Here is a 15,498-nt window from a genome sequence, read left to right on the forward strand (position 1 = left end):
TTGTGTTAGCCCCAACAACATAAAAGAGTGTGGGTGCGCGCCCCTCCTCCACTTTGTGTAACTAGCGCCAGAGAATGTCATGAAAGAAGGTAGCAGCTTTTTGTTTGCTAGATACCGGAAAGACAAAGGGTCAGTGGGGATTCCGTGACTCATTGCTTTAATACGGAAAGGATACACGACAAATCCTTCCAGATGGTTTGAATGTGGCACTAATCTCCCGGGCTCACACTGGCGGCGGACTGTTCCCAGAGGGAGCGACCAACTTGCACTGTGCATGATATTTTGGGCAACCTTTCTAGAATGTCTTCCCCCAGCACTACCCTCCTCTGACTCGGGTACTAAGAGGTTTTTCCTCCCCTTCTCAAGAAATACATTTTCTGGTGGGCGGTAGGGAAATCTATCGGGAGAGATGACTGCAGGGTTTAGCTGGGGTTCCTGTGGTGTAACTGGGCGAGATGCGAGAGATCCGCCATATACCAAACTCCAGGGGTCGCATCACGTAGCATGTGGCTTCCCATTGCTACTCGTGTTCCCCAGTTCTCCTCCATTGCTTCCCTAAACCTCACTCAATCACATGCAGCACACAAGGTCGCAGGGAGTTGCCAATCACAGAAAATAGTTAGGTTTAGAGATGGTGTCCAGTCCAAGGCTTGGTGAAGTATTTCTGTACAGGACTTCGATGCCCTGCGCTAGGTTATCATCATACAGGCATGTTATCGGCGTGTACATTTACCCTCACTATTGTGAACTCACCCAAAACATAATAACACAATTAAGCACTATTCAGCAGTCATCTATGCTAGGATTAATTTAACAAGTGACCTCTGGACGTTTCACCAGGAGTTCTGGCAGCTCCTTCTTTCAACGTGCGCAACTCACTTACTGTGCACCACTTATTATTTTCTCTGTTAAAGTTTTGTTTTTTCATCATCTTTTCTGTTGTTGACCTGGCTTTCTTAGATTAATCACAAGCAAGGGACCATAACCCTTTGTATATGAGGAATATTCATTTTGGCTCTAAAGCGTGGGACTGGCAATGAGGAATGGGCTCAGGGACACTGTATGTGGAATTCGTCTCACTGATGTTGGCTTTTATGTTTATCGTCCTAAAGGGCTTAGGCAAGAATGATTTCTCTGGCTCAGTGTATTTATTTATTTCGGATGTACTCGATTGGGATGAAACAAGCAAGATATGGCATAAAGAAATGCTGGCGTGTTTAGCAGCCAACATAGGACATTCTGTCAATTATGTTTTAGACAGGTGGATATAAATCACAACATGTACATGATTTATGAAAACTCTGACCCCAAAATAGTTGTAAACAACCAGGCAATGATGTCTAAAGCTGGAGCAAGCTCCCACGCCAAGCCTCAGCTATGCTAACCTAATTGGCATCAGTGCATGGATGGACTTGGCAACCATCTTAAATAAGTCATGCGCCGTCAAGCAACTCCAAAATGAAGTCAGTGGCTGAGGTCATCACTGATGTACGAATATTGAAGTGGACGCATGCGCCGGGGAAGGGGAGGAAAGCGCGCAAGAGAAATAATGAATGAATGAGAGATAGAGGAAAAATGTATGGCAGAACGGAGAAGAGGAGAAGGAGTGGGTGAGAGTGAGCGTAGAAGAGAGGAAGCTAGTGGATAAACAGTGGAAATGAGGGATAGAAGGAGTGAATGTACCACAGACCATGATAGAAAGAAACTGAAAGCAAGATCAGGATAAGCAAAGACCTCGATAATGAGAAAGAGGTGTAAAGAAAGATATATAAAAATACAGAGAAAGATAGAGGAAAAATGCCTGGTCCAATTTTGCATCCTCAGTACGTTGTGGTTCTTTCTGATGTTGGCGAATGAATTAAATCATGAAAACAGCCTTCTACTAAGAGACCACATAGTTCGTTTCTACAGGAAGTCTCTGTATCAAAGTGAGCTTAAACAACATGCTTTATGCAATTTGGCACTATAAACTCAATATTTCAAAAAAGGCAGCAGGCATTCCTCTTCAGAAAGAACATGGCATGATAACCTGTTCTGAGATGAGAGTTTGCAGCACACACATTTTGCTCACTGTACCTTTCACAGATGGAAAACACATTTGCATGTCAGTCTTTGTCCCACCCACATGGGCAGTCCAGCACCCGAAATGCTATGGAAATTCCTCTCTGAACAAGAGTACCAACAGCAACCCCAGACACGTGTTTCAGCCTTGTTGGGCCTCATCAGTGAGGCAATAAGCCGAAATTATGCTTTTATTCGAAAGTCTTCGAAAATACAATTATGTAGGGCAAGGATTGTTTTCCAATAGTCTCGTTTTCGAGCAGTCATGTTCTCGCAGGTCAGCATGTCTGTCCTACCCTCTTGCTTGTCCCCTGCATGCAAGTCTCAGGAGAATCCCAATGCCCCATGTGTGCCCTTGCTGTCTTGTCTGTTCCTCCTCCCTCGCCCTTCGACCTCTGAAAAATAGATAATCTGGTGCCCACTGCTCCTGGCAACCTTGCCCCCAACCAATGTACTTCCTTCCGTGTGTGTAGGTGGGTGGTTCTCCCGCAATGTTCATTGAGTGGTTTGTTCGAATAATATCACCCTCATGCCCACCCCACTCATCCCCCTGCATGTTTCCCGGGTCTTGCTGCACACAGCCTGGAACACAGACTGCAAAGTGATCCTGACAGAATCTGTATTGTGCTAGGGTGACCATAGCTCTGTTTATAAAATTGCCCCTTTTACAATAGACTACGAAGGCAGTATGATTGAGGTAAGTAACCCTGTCCTTAATTGTAATGGATTCTACATAAGTGGTGGGATGTTCAGAGCTCGCAAGTTACCCGTCGCCACACGTGGGAAGGCAAGCCCATCCTGTTTTTGCTTGGAATTATTGGACTTGTAATTTTCCTACATTTCAAATGGGAAAGAAAAAACTACAAGTCCCAGAATCAAAAGGGGGGAAAAACAGGACTGGATGGCCTTCTCGCACATGGGCACTGGAAAAGTAAGAGCTCTGGGTTGTTGGGGAGGTTCTGCATGGTCTTCGTGTCACGTAACTTCTATCCTTGTATTTTATTTATTTATTTGTTTTTGTATAATGACCTTAATACCGTATCTGAGTTTGGTTTCTAATCGCAGATCCAGGATTCAAACCTCTGTTGCTCTACATTGTCTTGCTTCCAAGACCAGGGTGTTGATCCTGTGCTATCCTCTGCTCACAATGCCTTCCTTATTGCATAATCCACAAGCCCTACATAGTCATGTCTATATGGTGAGTGAAAGGAAAACCGGCATCCCAGCTGGAGAGAATGCAACAATTAAAATGACAAATCCCGTTAATGCATTTGGCATTAGGAGAAGCCACGATCTCTGAATGGTACAATAGCCAATAGTAAACCCTGGAGAGGTTTGCTTACCTCATTAACTATTGCATCATTGCTTTATTTTCTGTAGAGACATTTTGTACGTTTTCATGTGATGTACTAAAGGTGACAATTTTAATGTTCTTTGCCTAGACTGAGTGCTGATGTTAAATCACTTTTGCTTGAGTCACCTAACCAGTGCTTCTTTGCAAAGACTCAGACAGTCTGATTTTAATGAGAGATGTCACTCGGGGGAGCAGTGATTGATTCTCTTATGTTGATGGTAGCAACCCTTGTGTATTGCCTTTTAACGACTGTGATTTAACCTGTTTGAGATATTATCATTATGAAGATACTACGTCTTTTTCCACCCCACTTAAACTGTCTCTCTCTGCAATCTGGACTACAATTCTTCTTTCTCCCCGGCCTTCGCCTCAACTCTTTTGTCCCCTTGAATAGAGTTCTTAACTTTGTAAACCACACTCTTTATAACCTTCCACACTCTTTATAACCTCCCACACTTCTCTCCCACCACATCCCAAGCTCTTCACGCCGGCTTGCTCTCTGTGCATCATGGATCCCTAATCACATTTCTCAAATTCAAATGCAGCCATGCGCTACACCACCCTCCCTTCCTCTCCATTTATCTACTGATAATCACCAGCCCCACCTGCTCCCTCCAATGCTCTTCTTCCTCACTGTTCTCCATCTTCACTGCACTGTCTGCTCCTTCACCCTTCTTGCCCCCTAATCTGGAACTACCGCCTCAACGCTGACATCAAGTACATTCCCACCACCATATTCTAGAATTCACATCTTCCCTCTAAAGACTTCTAGACCTCGAAGGAGTGCCTGGACTGTCCCTCATATTTATCACTTGTTAGGAGGCAGATGAATACGTCATGCATAGCTTCTGCCCATCCCCTGCAACAACAGGTCATATATGCATTTAGACATTAAGACAATTAACATAGCATCTAAAAACATGAAAAACACTAACATGAGCAATGTATAAGGTGAATGCAAGATGAAAAACACGCAAATATAGCTTGTTAACACAGAAGCAAGAGTGTAGTTGGGCAGCCCTCTTATTAAAAAATGGAAGCCACAGCACATCTCTGAATATGCACAGATCCTTAAAGCCTCAGGAAAACTCAAAAGGCTGAATCGACAGAAATGCTCAGCTGTGCAGAACTCAGACACTGGCTAACAACTAATGCCAAGGTTAAAGTGAAGGATCGGAGCAACAGAGCAAAGGCACAAGAGGCAATTGCCAAGAAGCAAGCAGTATACTCCCAGTTTTAATTAAAGTTTTATAAGAATTGGAGAACGCTAGCCATTCATTAGAAGCAAACACAGATAGGACACCTGCTGTACTCCCTAAATGCAAACATAGACATGAGGCGCCACACAAGGCCAAGTACAAAGGAATTGCCCGGTGTCATGGCCTGAGAATGACGGATGTTAACTTTTAATTGAAGGAAGAATGTTCCATGGGCCTCTCTCCCCTACTATATGTCTGGCTCATATCCTGATGACTTATCAAGTGTTCAGGGTTGGTTAGCAATGGACCAACCTATCAAAATCCTTAGAGACATGCCGCACATCAAGTGGTATGCCAACCAACCCCTTGCTGTGAAGAAGATGTAGTTTGACTTTTATCAAAATATGGGGTGGTTCCAGGTAGAGCCATCAGATACGTATAACCCAATGAACTCTGTGAACTTTTGCAATCTATATGTAGCCAAACCCACTAACCTACCCCCAATGGCATTGATGACACATTTAGAGTACTTAAGCAGTACTAAAGCAACTGTTTTTATAAGCATGGCGAGAGCGACACGATTACAGTGCTTGTATGCTGTCCCGGCTTTGTTTCTTTTTTGTTTGTTTGTAATAATTTGTATTGTTTTAAAGATAGCACAAACAAGCAATAAAATACTTTGTTTTTTATTTGAATAATGTTGGGTTTTGCCATGCACTTTGTCTACTCCGTCAATCAGTCTAGTTTGGATTGACTCTGATTCCTCTGGGCTTATCTCTGACTTTTGGGCCACTTTAACACACACATCTTTCTTACCCCCCTTGTCTATACACAAAGGAAATAGCTTCTGTGTGTTGCCCGGCCATGTGTGTATGTAATCTTCATAGGTTTGTCAACATTATCCCTGCGCTTCACCTCCTTAGCATGTATATAAATAAAATAACTGATTGTTGAGCCATATAAAATGTTGTCCACATTGCCTATTGTGTCCCTATTTCATGTCTCGTTCAGACACCTTAACAGCCTGGCTCTTAACCCACTGTGATTACTCTTATGTAAAGCCACCACATTATGGTCATGCTCAGATCTCTGTGGTTACCTATTGTAAGGTGCTTATGAAATCCCGTGACTTTTTCAATAAATACAAACATGAAAACATAAAGAAGCTGTTTTAAAAGTAGGCAAGGTTTTACTTTTTCTTTTTGTTTGTGCCTGTTTTCAAGCACTTGTTTTAAACATCCTGCAATCTCAAATTTGAAACAGCGACACTTTCAAGAAAGCCAAACAATAGCATGCCATCTGATCGAGGGACATGCAATGTCACTTCCTTTAATATCTTCAGCTTCAAAGGGCAGATGTTGTCACTTACACTAGCACTGTCATTTGGTCAAATGATGCTACTGGTGCTTGGAGGAGGGAAGTGAAGAAGTCTCAATGCAGTCAATCTTAGTGAGGAGGTCTGTTTTTCAATTGACTGTTATGGAGCTATGTCCATTCACACTTTATGACATGGGTCTGCAGCCCTTGGCTCTGCAAGTGTTTTACACTTCATCTACTGTCAGTCTTAGCGTAACTAGTGAGGGATCATGGGACCCGTAGTTCAAAACATCTGGTGATCCACAAGTTGCCCACCCCTGATAAATGATTTTGTGAAGCCCCTTTGTTCATGTGTAGCAATGCTGGAAGTCCCAGGTTAGGCAGGCTTTGTTCATGTCTACTGCAACCAATGGTGGACTGGCAACCAAAAGTGGCTCTGGAGGTGATTTTCAAAGATTCCCCATATTGCACAGTGTGAGCAAGACCAGCCCCTCTAAGTAGATTGTGTGTGGGAGAAGGGGGGTTCTCCCAGAAAACTATTCAGAAACACGGTCCAAACAGTACATTTACTGGCCTGGAATAGTCTCCTTTTGTACGATAGTGGTTCACATGTAGTACCAATATGCCAATATAAGACTTAATGCCCTCAAAACACCTTCATAAGAATGTTAAAGCACTCTTTCCCCAATAAATGGATTAATAACATAACACATGTTATGAGTGAGGAATAACATACTTGAAGCTTTATGAGAAATTCTCTAAAGGGATGTGGGGGTTAAGGAGAGATGGATGGAAGGTGACCGGATGCATTGGAGGGAGGGTAAGAGATGCATAATTCAGGGTACCTACACAAAAGAGGCCAAGGTTGCAGAGGCCCACCATGAACTCTCTAGACTACCCCGTAGGCCACAATCGCCCCTGACAGCAGGTGTATGTGTGCCGTATTGGTCCCACCTCTGTCCAGTCCGTATGATTCATGTGCGCCTGTCGTTATCTCAGCTCCTCAGTGACACCTTATGTTTGGACCCTGATAATGTTCATAGTGAACCCAAAAACCATTTATCCCCCTTGCACCATTGGAATCCATAGTGTGTGTACCATACTGTATCGACAGATGATAGGAAACAGGGCAAATGTAGGCAGCCGCCAGGCCAGTACTATAAAGGTTCAAATGCAAGACAATTTGTGTTCCGGAGAGACTCCACTTCCCATTGGGTAAAGGATTCTTTAAACAAATATACCATCTCAACCCTGGGGCTCATGGGCTGCAGTAGAAGGAAAACAATGAATGTGGCCAGGCACATGGCCATAGACAGCCATATCCCTCAAGTGGAATCTTCTCTTGAGCCACACCGTTAATTATCCGTCATGCAGCGACATAGAAAGGAGTGGACAGTAGAGTACTCAAGGTGGTTTCCCAAGGTCCTTTTTTCTGAAGTGGTGTATGTCTATGAAAAGATCAATCAGGGGAGAGATCTGCTCAATGCTGGAGCATGACATTTCAGTCCCTGGTTATATCATGTATGCCATCTAACGTGCATGGCCAAGTGGCCACATCCATGAGGTTCACTCCCGTAACACAAACATTGTTGCCCTTTGAATTCACGCAGTCCCCCAATTATTGCCAGGACCGACAACAGAAATATTGGGCACTTCTACGCAAGCAATATTCTACGCAAGCAATTGTCGAGAGGCATGCTGCACTCAAATAAATAAATAATTCAAACCACTTAGAAATCACACATGGGTCTTTAATATCTGGATTTTCCATGTGCCTTTCCTCAAACCATAGGAGGTGCATCACAATGTCGCACGTCACAATTTGCCAGCTAGAATGTAGGATAACTCCCTCGTTGCATCTCATTACGCTCTTTGGCTTCGGGTGGGGGGGGCGTTTTACGTATGAAACTCTGAGAAATTGAAAGGAAGTTCTGATTGGCTGGATCTCTGTTCCTGAACTGAGGGAGGGCTGAGACCCACGAGTGAGATCATTCATGGTCCAGAAATCAGAAATGTGAGGCGCAGCGAGGGCAGAGCATTTTATCCGTAAAAAAGCCTCTATTGATCGCAGGCGTTCCACGCGCCGTAAATGAAGTATTGCTCGAGGCCTAAGTGCTTTCTCATACATGCCAGCTTATGATATCACCATTCCAGCGTATCTAGCCAAGCGTCACTTCTAATCCACTGAATTTGACTACTTGGGTCATTATGAAATCATATCTGCCCCAACACAAGCGAACATTAACCTCCTGGGCATGAGCCTTTCTTTATTTCTAAACAGTGGCAGTGTGCTGATAAATCAATGTCAGGCGTTTTGCTGCTTTGATTGGCCGCGTGTTCTTTACCCGCTGAAAGCATTAAGTTGGGTGGCCAACCAATCACTGGGAATCATACACAGAGCTGCCAAATGCTGCAGACAATCACAATGTTTTTGGATCAATGCTGGTCTCTGTCCAGACTTTAGTCTTATGAAGGCATGTTTGGGTCTTACAAGGGTATTATTAATGGTAACGGAATGTGGCTGGACTTCCCCGTCGTTGGTGCGGAGCTGGAAACGTGTGGATGTTAAAGTGGGTGTGGCTGCCAACCCTCCAGGTTGGGCTGCCAGGATGAGCACTCTTCAGCAGGTCATTCCAATGTTAAGAAAAACCAGGATTGACAAAGCTGATAGGTTGCGGGTGTTGTGTGTGGCGTGCAGTCTCAAAGGCTGCAATAATGCCGTCGGATGGCTGGTAAATCATCAGCATATGCTCATGTGGGCTACACACCTTAGTAAATCATCATATACTAAGGTGTGTAGCCCACATGAGCATATGCTGTCATCACATGTTAACAGAAGCCTTCAATGCTCCCATCATAAATTCATAAGCCTAGAATGTTTACCTTTTGTAAGGTATTGGTTCACAGATTGCACTAATATAGTACACTGGTCACCTGGCTACCCTCTGATTTTGGCCCAGGTCCCTAACCACCCTAACCACCCGGTATCTGCAACCCTACAGTCCCCCTAACTGCACTTTTGGACACCTGCTCGCTGCACTTACCCTTGCACCTGCCACCTGCTGGCCCACTTCTTGTTATTGTTTTGATCCCATGTACAACACCGTCCCCTCCCCTTAACCCTGGCACTTTTCCCCTCTGCCCTCCCCAGCACTTGTGCAATCTCAATTTCAAGTGGCCTAGTAAGATCATTGTCTCTGTCCTCACTCTGTTCCCCCTCCCTTGCCTTGTCGCGCCTTAAAACACTTGTGCATAGGCGTGTTACAAATGCCATATCATATCAAGACTCAAGGCCCCAATAATAGCATCATAAGCCTGATAGCTTGCTGTATTTAAGGCATAGTTGTTGCCACCCTATGCCAAGGGCAGCCTTAGAACCCAGGCTCCTGCTGAGTGTGAAAAGCCTCTGTAAAGAACGTCTGTCTGCGCTGGGGCCACTTCTCTTCCCTGCAGTCTGGAGGAAGACTTAATCCAGCCCTTCAGTATGTGCAGAGCTGAGCTGGTCCTAGGAAAGATTGTTGACGTGCAGAAATACATACCTGATGAATGCCACCAACATCTGCCCAGGTGGGGCCCTTCCTATCCCTAAAGCACCGCCTCTAGGGAAAGCATAGCCATATTGAGCAGTGGAGGAAACCTCTGCGAGTGTCCTTGGAGTTTTCTGATCGCAGCCTCAAGTTCCACCTTCCACGCTTCTTAGTCTCCAGCTCTATGTTTACTTTTAAATGATGAATATAGTATGCATTAAGTGCACTCTCTATCATACACATGTACATATGTTTTAAGAAAGAAAGGGTCAGCTGACACATCATCGAATCTGCTAATGTCTGTACCTGTTCTAACAGCATACTTCCTACCTAATCTCCAGATCGGTGTTTGCTTGTTCAGTGGGTAGCAGCTAGGATAGATGAGTGGGCTGCAGCGCACACTGCAGTGGCCTGCCTTTGACTCGAAGGCGTACATTCCAAATCCCAAGGGACAGCACAGCCGTGTGTCCTTCTGAATTTGACATAATGGATATCATTTAGTGGAGCTGAGTGGTAGGAGGACCTGTGACAGACAGTAGTAATATATTTGTTGGGTTTCAAATAAAAAAATAAATCATATAGTGACAACTTGCAGTGCAATGTGTTTCTCCACCAACACGTCAAAATCATTCTTTTTTACTGCAACTAAAAATGCATAGTGAATAGGTCAAGTGCAGGTCGCTGACAGCTGATTGCTAAGCACGCTTTTATAGGCGGGTGAATATAATGTTGCCGGCCAGTGTGCGAGCACCAGGAGCACAGGCAATTGCCGAGAAATCTGTCATCAATCTCACTTTAAAACGCATGTCCTTCCCAATGAAAATACGATAAAGGAAAATAAAACGTCTGCAAAAAGATTGACAGGCTACCCTCTAAAAATGCAGCAGCCCAGCAGCAGGGTATACGATGGCACACAGCCAACGCAGGACGCGCGTTTTTTTTCCTCCATCAATGCCACCCTATGGTGCAACTCCTTCCAAGCAGATGCTACACACAGGACCTGCCCCAGCACTTCTTTGATTGTCGGGAATCGTGCCTGGCAGTCACCATAGCCTGGATACTTTTGCTAAACAATGGAAATTGTGAACAAATAAAATCAGTCGCCTTTTGTGCGCAATGCCTTACATTTTGGAAGAGATGATGTGTATTTGGTTTGTTGGCCAGGCCAACCACTTTCTGTATAGTGGAGTGTTCATGTGTTCAGCTAGCAAAGAGTTACCTGCTCTGCCGAATTTTGAGGCTTTTATGATCTATATCGGATTGACTGTGTGTACTAATGCCCATTGTGCCAACTGGGAGCGGAAGGCAACCGTTATCCTTTCAAAACCATAAGGCACAAAACCAAAAGTATAATGATCACATGTTATCCCCTTCTTGAGTAAATGAAAGTGCAGTACATACATTATAACATTTGGCCATAAACGATGTCTTTTCATATTGTATGTATTATATTTTTATTTTATTGATGTTTTATAATGAGCCATTTTACAAAATAATATGTTTAAACAATCATACCACAGCACATAGTAAAGGACATTCCTATTTGACAACAAAGCATATAATGAGCGGTATAAGTTCAACCTCACACAACATACTACGACCAACAATTCCCCCAACGGTCAATACAATTGCAATCTCACACAACAGGCTGCGCCCTAGACTCTCAAGATGGTCAGGTGGGAAAGCACCAGGAAGTAACTCTCCAGTTCTGGGAAGGCTGAATTAAACTAGACTGATTCCACAGTATTCTTGAACCTATTGTTGTCAGTTGCTGTTCTAAAGGATGTTGGGAGGTCATTCCATAGTTTAAAAGTGAAGCCTGTGCAGGTTCTGACCCCGCGCCTCTGCCTTTTGCACTTGGGGTGATTCATGAGGTGCTCAACTAAAGGAATGACTTTCCTGGCTGAGGACTGGAGAGTCAACAGGTTTTGGAGGCGCTTAAGGGTCCTCGTTGTGGAGGCCTTGTTGTGTCAGGCAGAGCACTTTCAGGTGGATTCTGGATTACAGTGGAAGAAGTCCAGTACCTTGAGAGCTGGGAGATTGGCTCTTGCGTGCCAAGACTAAAGATCTGTCTTGCAAAATCCGATTTTGAATGCGCCCGAGTTGCTGGGTTTGATATTTAATGAGGTCTACATAGGTAGAGTTGCGTTTGTCATGTTTGGAAAGGACCAATGTTCTAGCCAGCTCTATCGCTTGTCTGAACTTGAATCCAGGATGATCTTCTACTGCATATGTAGTCGAAAGTGGGCTGCGAACGAAAGGTCGCGTCACTTTACCTGGTGAATTCCATAACCCCCTCTGGGATGATGCCACGGTGGTTTAGAAATTTGAGGAGGACGGGATGTGCCAAGGGATGCTGGCTACCTGAAAGAGGGCTGGCTGGGACTTAGAGCACCAAACATGCATATAATATTCAACGTTAAAGGCTCTGTTGGATATTTTTAATAGGGATTCATGAGAATGCAATTCTGTCGGGTAAGGTTTTTAATACAAATCCTTCTTACACAGCTCCCATAATCAGGAAATCCACCACTACAGACAACACCAGGAGGCTGCACAAATATAGAGGTTTAGCTTATTTACATCTTAAGTGTGGGAGTGGGCAGGGCATAAAATAATTTCCTACATAATTGAAGACAAAAACGATACACCCTAATCACATGTAACATAAACTTGTTTAATAGATTTAATAATGTTTGCCACATCTTCAACTCACCCGCTGTATGATTCAACAATTCCCTAATGAGCATGTTTATTTTTGTCTGTCTGTGCATGTGCTGGAATATGGTTTGCATCCATGGGCTTGAGTTTTAGCAGATGGCCTAGGACCGTTGGAATGAAGGCTCTCGAAATTAAATTCACAATGCATGCGTTTCCCTTCTCCCCTTCCTAGAAAATTCTGACCATGATTCCAACAGAAGAAGAGAAGCAGAAGATCCAGGAGGCCCAACTGGCGAACCCCGACATCCCGCTGGGCAGTGCAGAGCAGTTCCTTCTCACGCTGTCCTCGATCAGTGAACTCGCTGCGCGGCTGCAGCTCTGGGCTTTCCGCATGGACTATGAACTTGTGGAGAAGGTACTGTCTGCTCACTTGTGCTTGCAATGCATCCCACTAGTCAAGCAACTTTGAGGTGTGCCCTGCAAAGTCACTGCTTTATTTTGTATTTGAGAAGGAATCTATGGGGCGAGAGCGGGGTTGGGGGATTGATTGATCTTTGGGTCCATGCTTTACTCTTCCACTTTAATAGAACAAAGGGAATGATGGTCATGAAAAGGTAATAGAGAAGCATCTTCCTAAACAGGAGGATGCATTATATCTTCAGCTGTTCTCCGTGAAAGGGCCAGAACAGCTCTGTTATCTATCTCATTGTTGTCTGATAAAACGCCTAGTGATGCAAATCAGGTAGCACAAATAAGATTACCCTCTCATGCACATTTGAGCCTGTTGGAGAATATGAATTCAACATGGGTTCATAAGAGTTGCACCTTTCAAATTGTATTGCATTAACATTTCATTCATAAGAATGATAAGTACAAACAGGCAAAAAGCATGCTTCGCACTTTGGTAGAGCCTACTCAAGGCATACACCTCTATGATCCCAACACAGTGACAGCATGACCGGACGGAATGACAAGCAAAGCTTATGCTGCAAATGGGTTCATGCTACTTTAAAATTGAAAATACATGTTGTATTAGGAAATGAATGTACAATGTGACACCCATTCATGAGCAGGTTGCCATTAGATGAACTCTTCTTGAATTGTCTGCAAAATGTGGAGTGAGTACTCAAGCCACAATGTTACTCCTGGTAGGGCCAAAATACTTTTTGACATTTTATTTGATTGTACTTTTTTTATGAAATCAGGCCTTCTGAAAGAGTTGTTGCACCATAAGTATGTTATATGAGAAACCGTACTGCAGTGCCAGAAAATAAAACATAGTGCCAGTGATGCCCAGAATGCGCACAGGTAGTGATGTCAAAGTTCTAATCGATTCACACCCATCTTCCCACATTAATTGCACAACGCACAGTCAATAGTACATGGCACACTCATGCGTTCCTCGTCTTTTCACTTAAAAATAACTTTTAAGTAGCTCTTGTGGGAATATATATTGTTTGAACTATCATCTCAATCAATAATCGAGGTGTACGGGGAGTGAATGCGGGTATTAATTGTCCACCATCTGCCACTTTCAATCACTCTACTTCACTATATGGGTTATGTAATTTAGGCCCTTGTTCTTTGAGTGCTTCAGATTGCACTTCCAGTGATATGTGAATAGAATCCCCGGTGAGTTGAGCCATGTTCCTTTCGCACCCGCTGAAGGGCCATTAGCCAATCAGGTGGCTGGAGCAGCGTGTGAGAATATGCATTCTCTTCCTGCTGTTACAGCCACCCGAGGTCCTTCCTGGTGTGGTGTAATTTTTTTAATTTTGTTATTTGGGGAGGAAACAGGGAGCTCTCCCTGTTGCCTCCCCACCTCCCTGCCAACCCCAAAACCAACCAATCTCCTTCCCCCGTCCCAACATACCTGCTCCTTCTGATCCGGGCCACTGCCATAGATATTGAAAAGGGACTTAGTCCCTTTTGCCTACGGCAGCGGCCATCTTTTTTTCATTTCCTCCCGCCCCCCGCATGCCCTTTGGAGATTGGCTTCGCTCTGGCCTACAATAGCTCGGGCTGAAAGGGTGTAACCGCATGTCCGCCCCTGTCAGGCCGTGAAAGCCATATTAATTAACCTCAGAAGTCTCTCAAGTTGATCAAAGAATCACAGTATCCTAGAGGTCCACCCCCCCTTTCTGTATTTCTTGGGACAAGTAGAGCAAACCATACATTAATTACTCGTTCATTTCGCAGTTGGGTCCTATGTGTGCTGAGTCTTGTGGGTGTTTTTTGTTCATTTTTGCCACATTACGCTTGCTTTGGCCCATTTTGAGATTCATTATTCAAGACCGACCACAGTTGTTTGATGCCGTCTGTATTCAGCAAGACTCCCCAACACAGACATTTCTGTTCTGCATTGTATGTGTAACCTTATAAATACAATGCAGGGAGAGGTTGTCTGATATTGAAGACAAAGGTGTGCCAGACGTGTTTGGATTGTTTGCAGTTCCATATCTGCTTATTCATCTGGCACAGATTCAATTTGTGATATTCTGTTTACATCACAAAATTTCTGTTTTGGGCCACATTACCAAAATATCACGCAAGCAAATTGCAATTTCTCCATGGGAAAATAATATCTGTGCATGTGCAGTCATATTTGCACTATGGTAAATGGCATTTGCGGTGCTGCTAATACAACTACACGTGAGCAAACGCCTTTTCTGTCCATGCGATTTTTTTGACAAACCGGAAGAGGGCCTTAACGTTGACCTCCTGGACATTAATATTAAATAATTCAGCCATTCGTTTAATACATGGAATTGGAGACCTTTGGTGGATTGACAATGTGTGTAGAAGGACCCCCTCTCTATAAAAGGACCTGAAACCGCCCACTTGCTGTCCCGATTTTCCATTCACAGTTTACGTGTCTTGTGCCCCGCGTGTAAGCTGGAGGAAGCTCCCCAGTAGCACTGCATGACCGATATTTCATTATATAGTCACTATCTCGGCCTGTTGGAAATTAATGGAGTGTAGCAATTGGAGGCACGGCAATTGGATGTGATTTATGCATGGAACAGATGTTTAAAGAGTGAAGTCTTGGGCCCATTCGTGCACATCTGGATATGTGTTTCCCTCCTCATTGCCACACAGGGAGAATTCTATAGAGGCGGTCCGCAGACTTAAAAGCCCTCCTGTCTCTTGACCATGCACTCTAGCCCCTCTAGATAAGTCACTCACCTGACCCTTTTCCTCCCTAAAAATAGGCAAATGTTCCTGACAAAAAATGTAGGGAGTTAAAATAGTCCCAACAGAAAATAGGAAACGGGGGAGCCTAACCCATGGTTCCACCTACACAGCTTAGCAAATATGTGTGGAACATTGTTACTGGCAGAGCAGGGCCATAGGAAGGGTCTCCAATATTAATACTTAA

The 15,498-nt window shown here is 44.1% G+C and overlaps 1 protein-coding gene across 6 annotated transcripts in view; it reads left to right on the forward strand.

The window, feature by feature from the left end:
* Window positions 1–15,498, forward strand: part of FHOD3 (formin homology 2 domain containing 3) — a 1,524,242-nt gene that overhangs the window by 1,398,068 nt on the left and 110,676 nt on the right. For all 6 annotated transcript variants that reach the window (XM_069620636.1, XM_069620637.1, XM_069620638.1 and 3 more), the window contains one exon: window positions 12,352–12,534. In XM_069620636.1, coding sequence (XP_069476737.1) covers window positions 12,352–12,534 — 183 coding nt within the window. The remainder of the gene's footprint in view (window positions 1–12,351; window positions 12,535–15,498) is intronic.

Source organism: Ambystoma mexicanum, chromosome 5q (assembly GCF_040938575.1).
Source record: "Ambystoma mexicanum isolate Mex_15411 chromosome 5q, UKY_AmexF1_1, whole genome shotgun sequence".
Classification (NCBI taxonomy): domain Eukaryota; kingdom Metazoa; phylum Chordata; class Amphibia; order Caudata; family Ambystomatidae; genus Ambystoma; species Ambystoma mexicanum.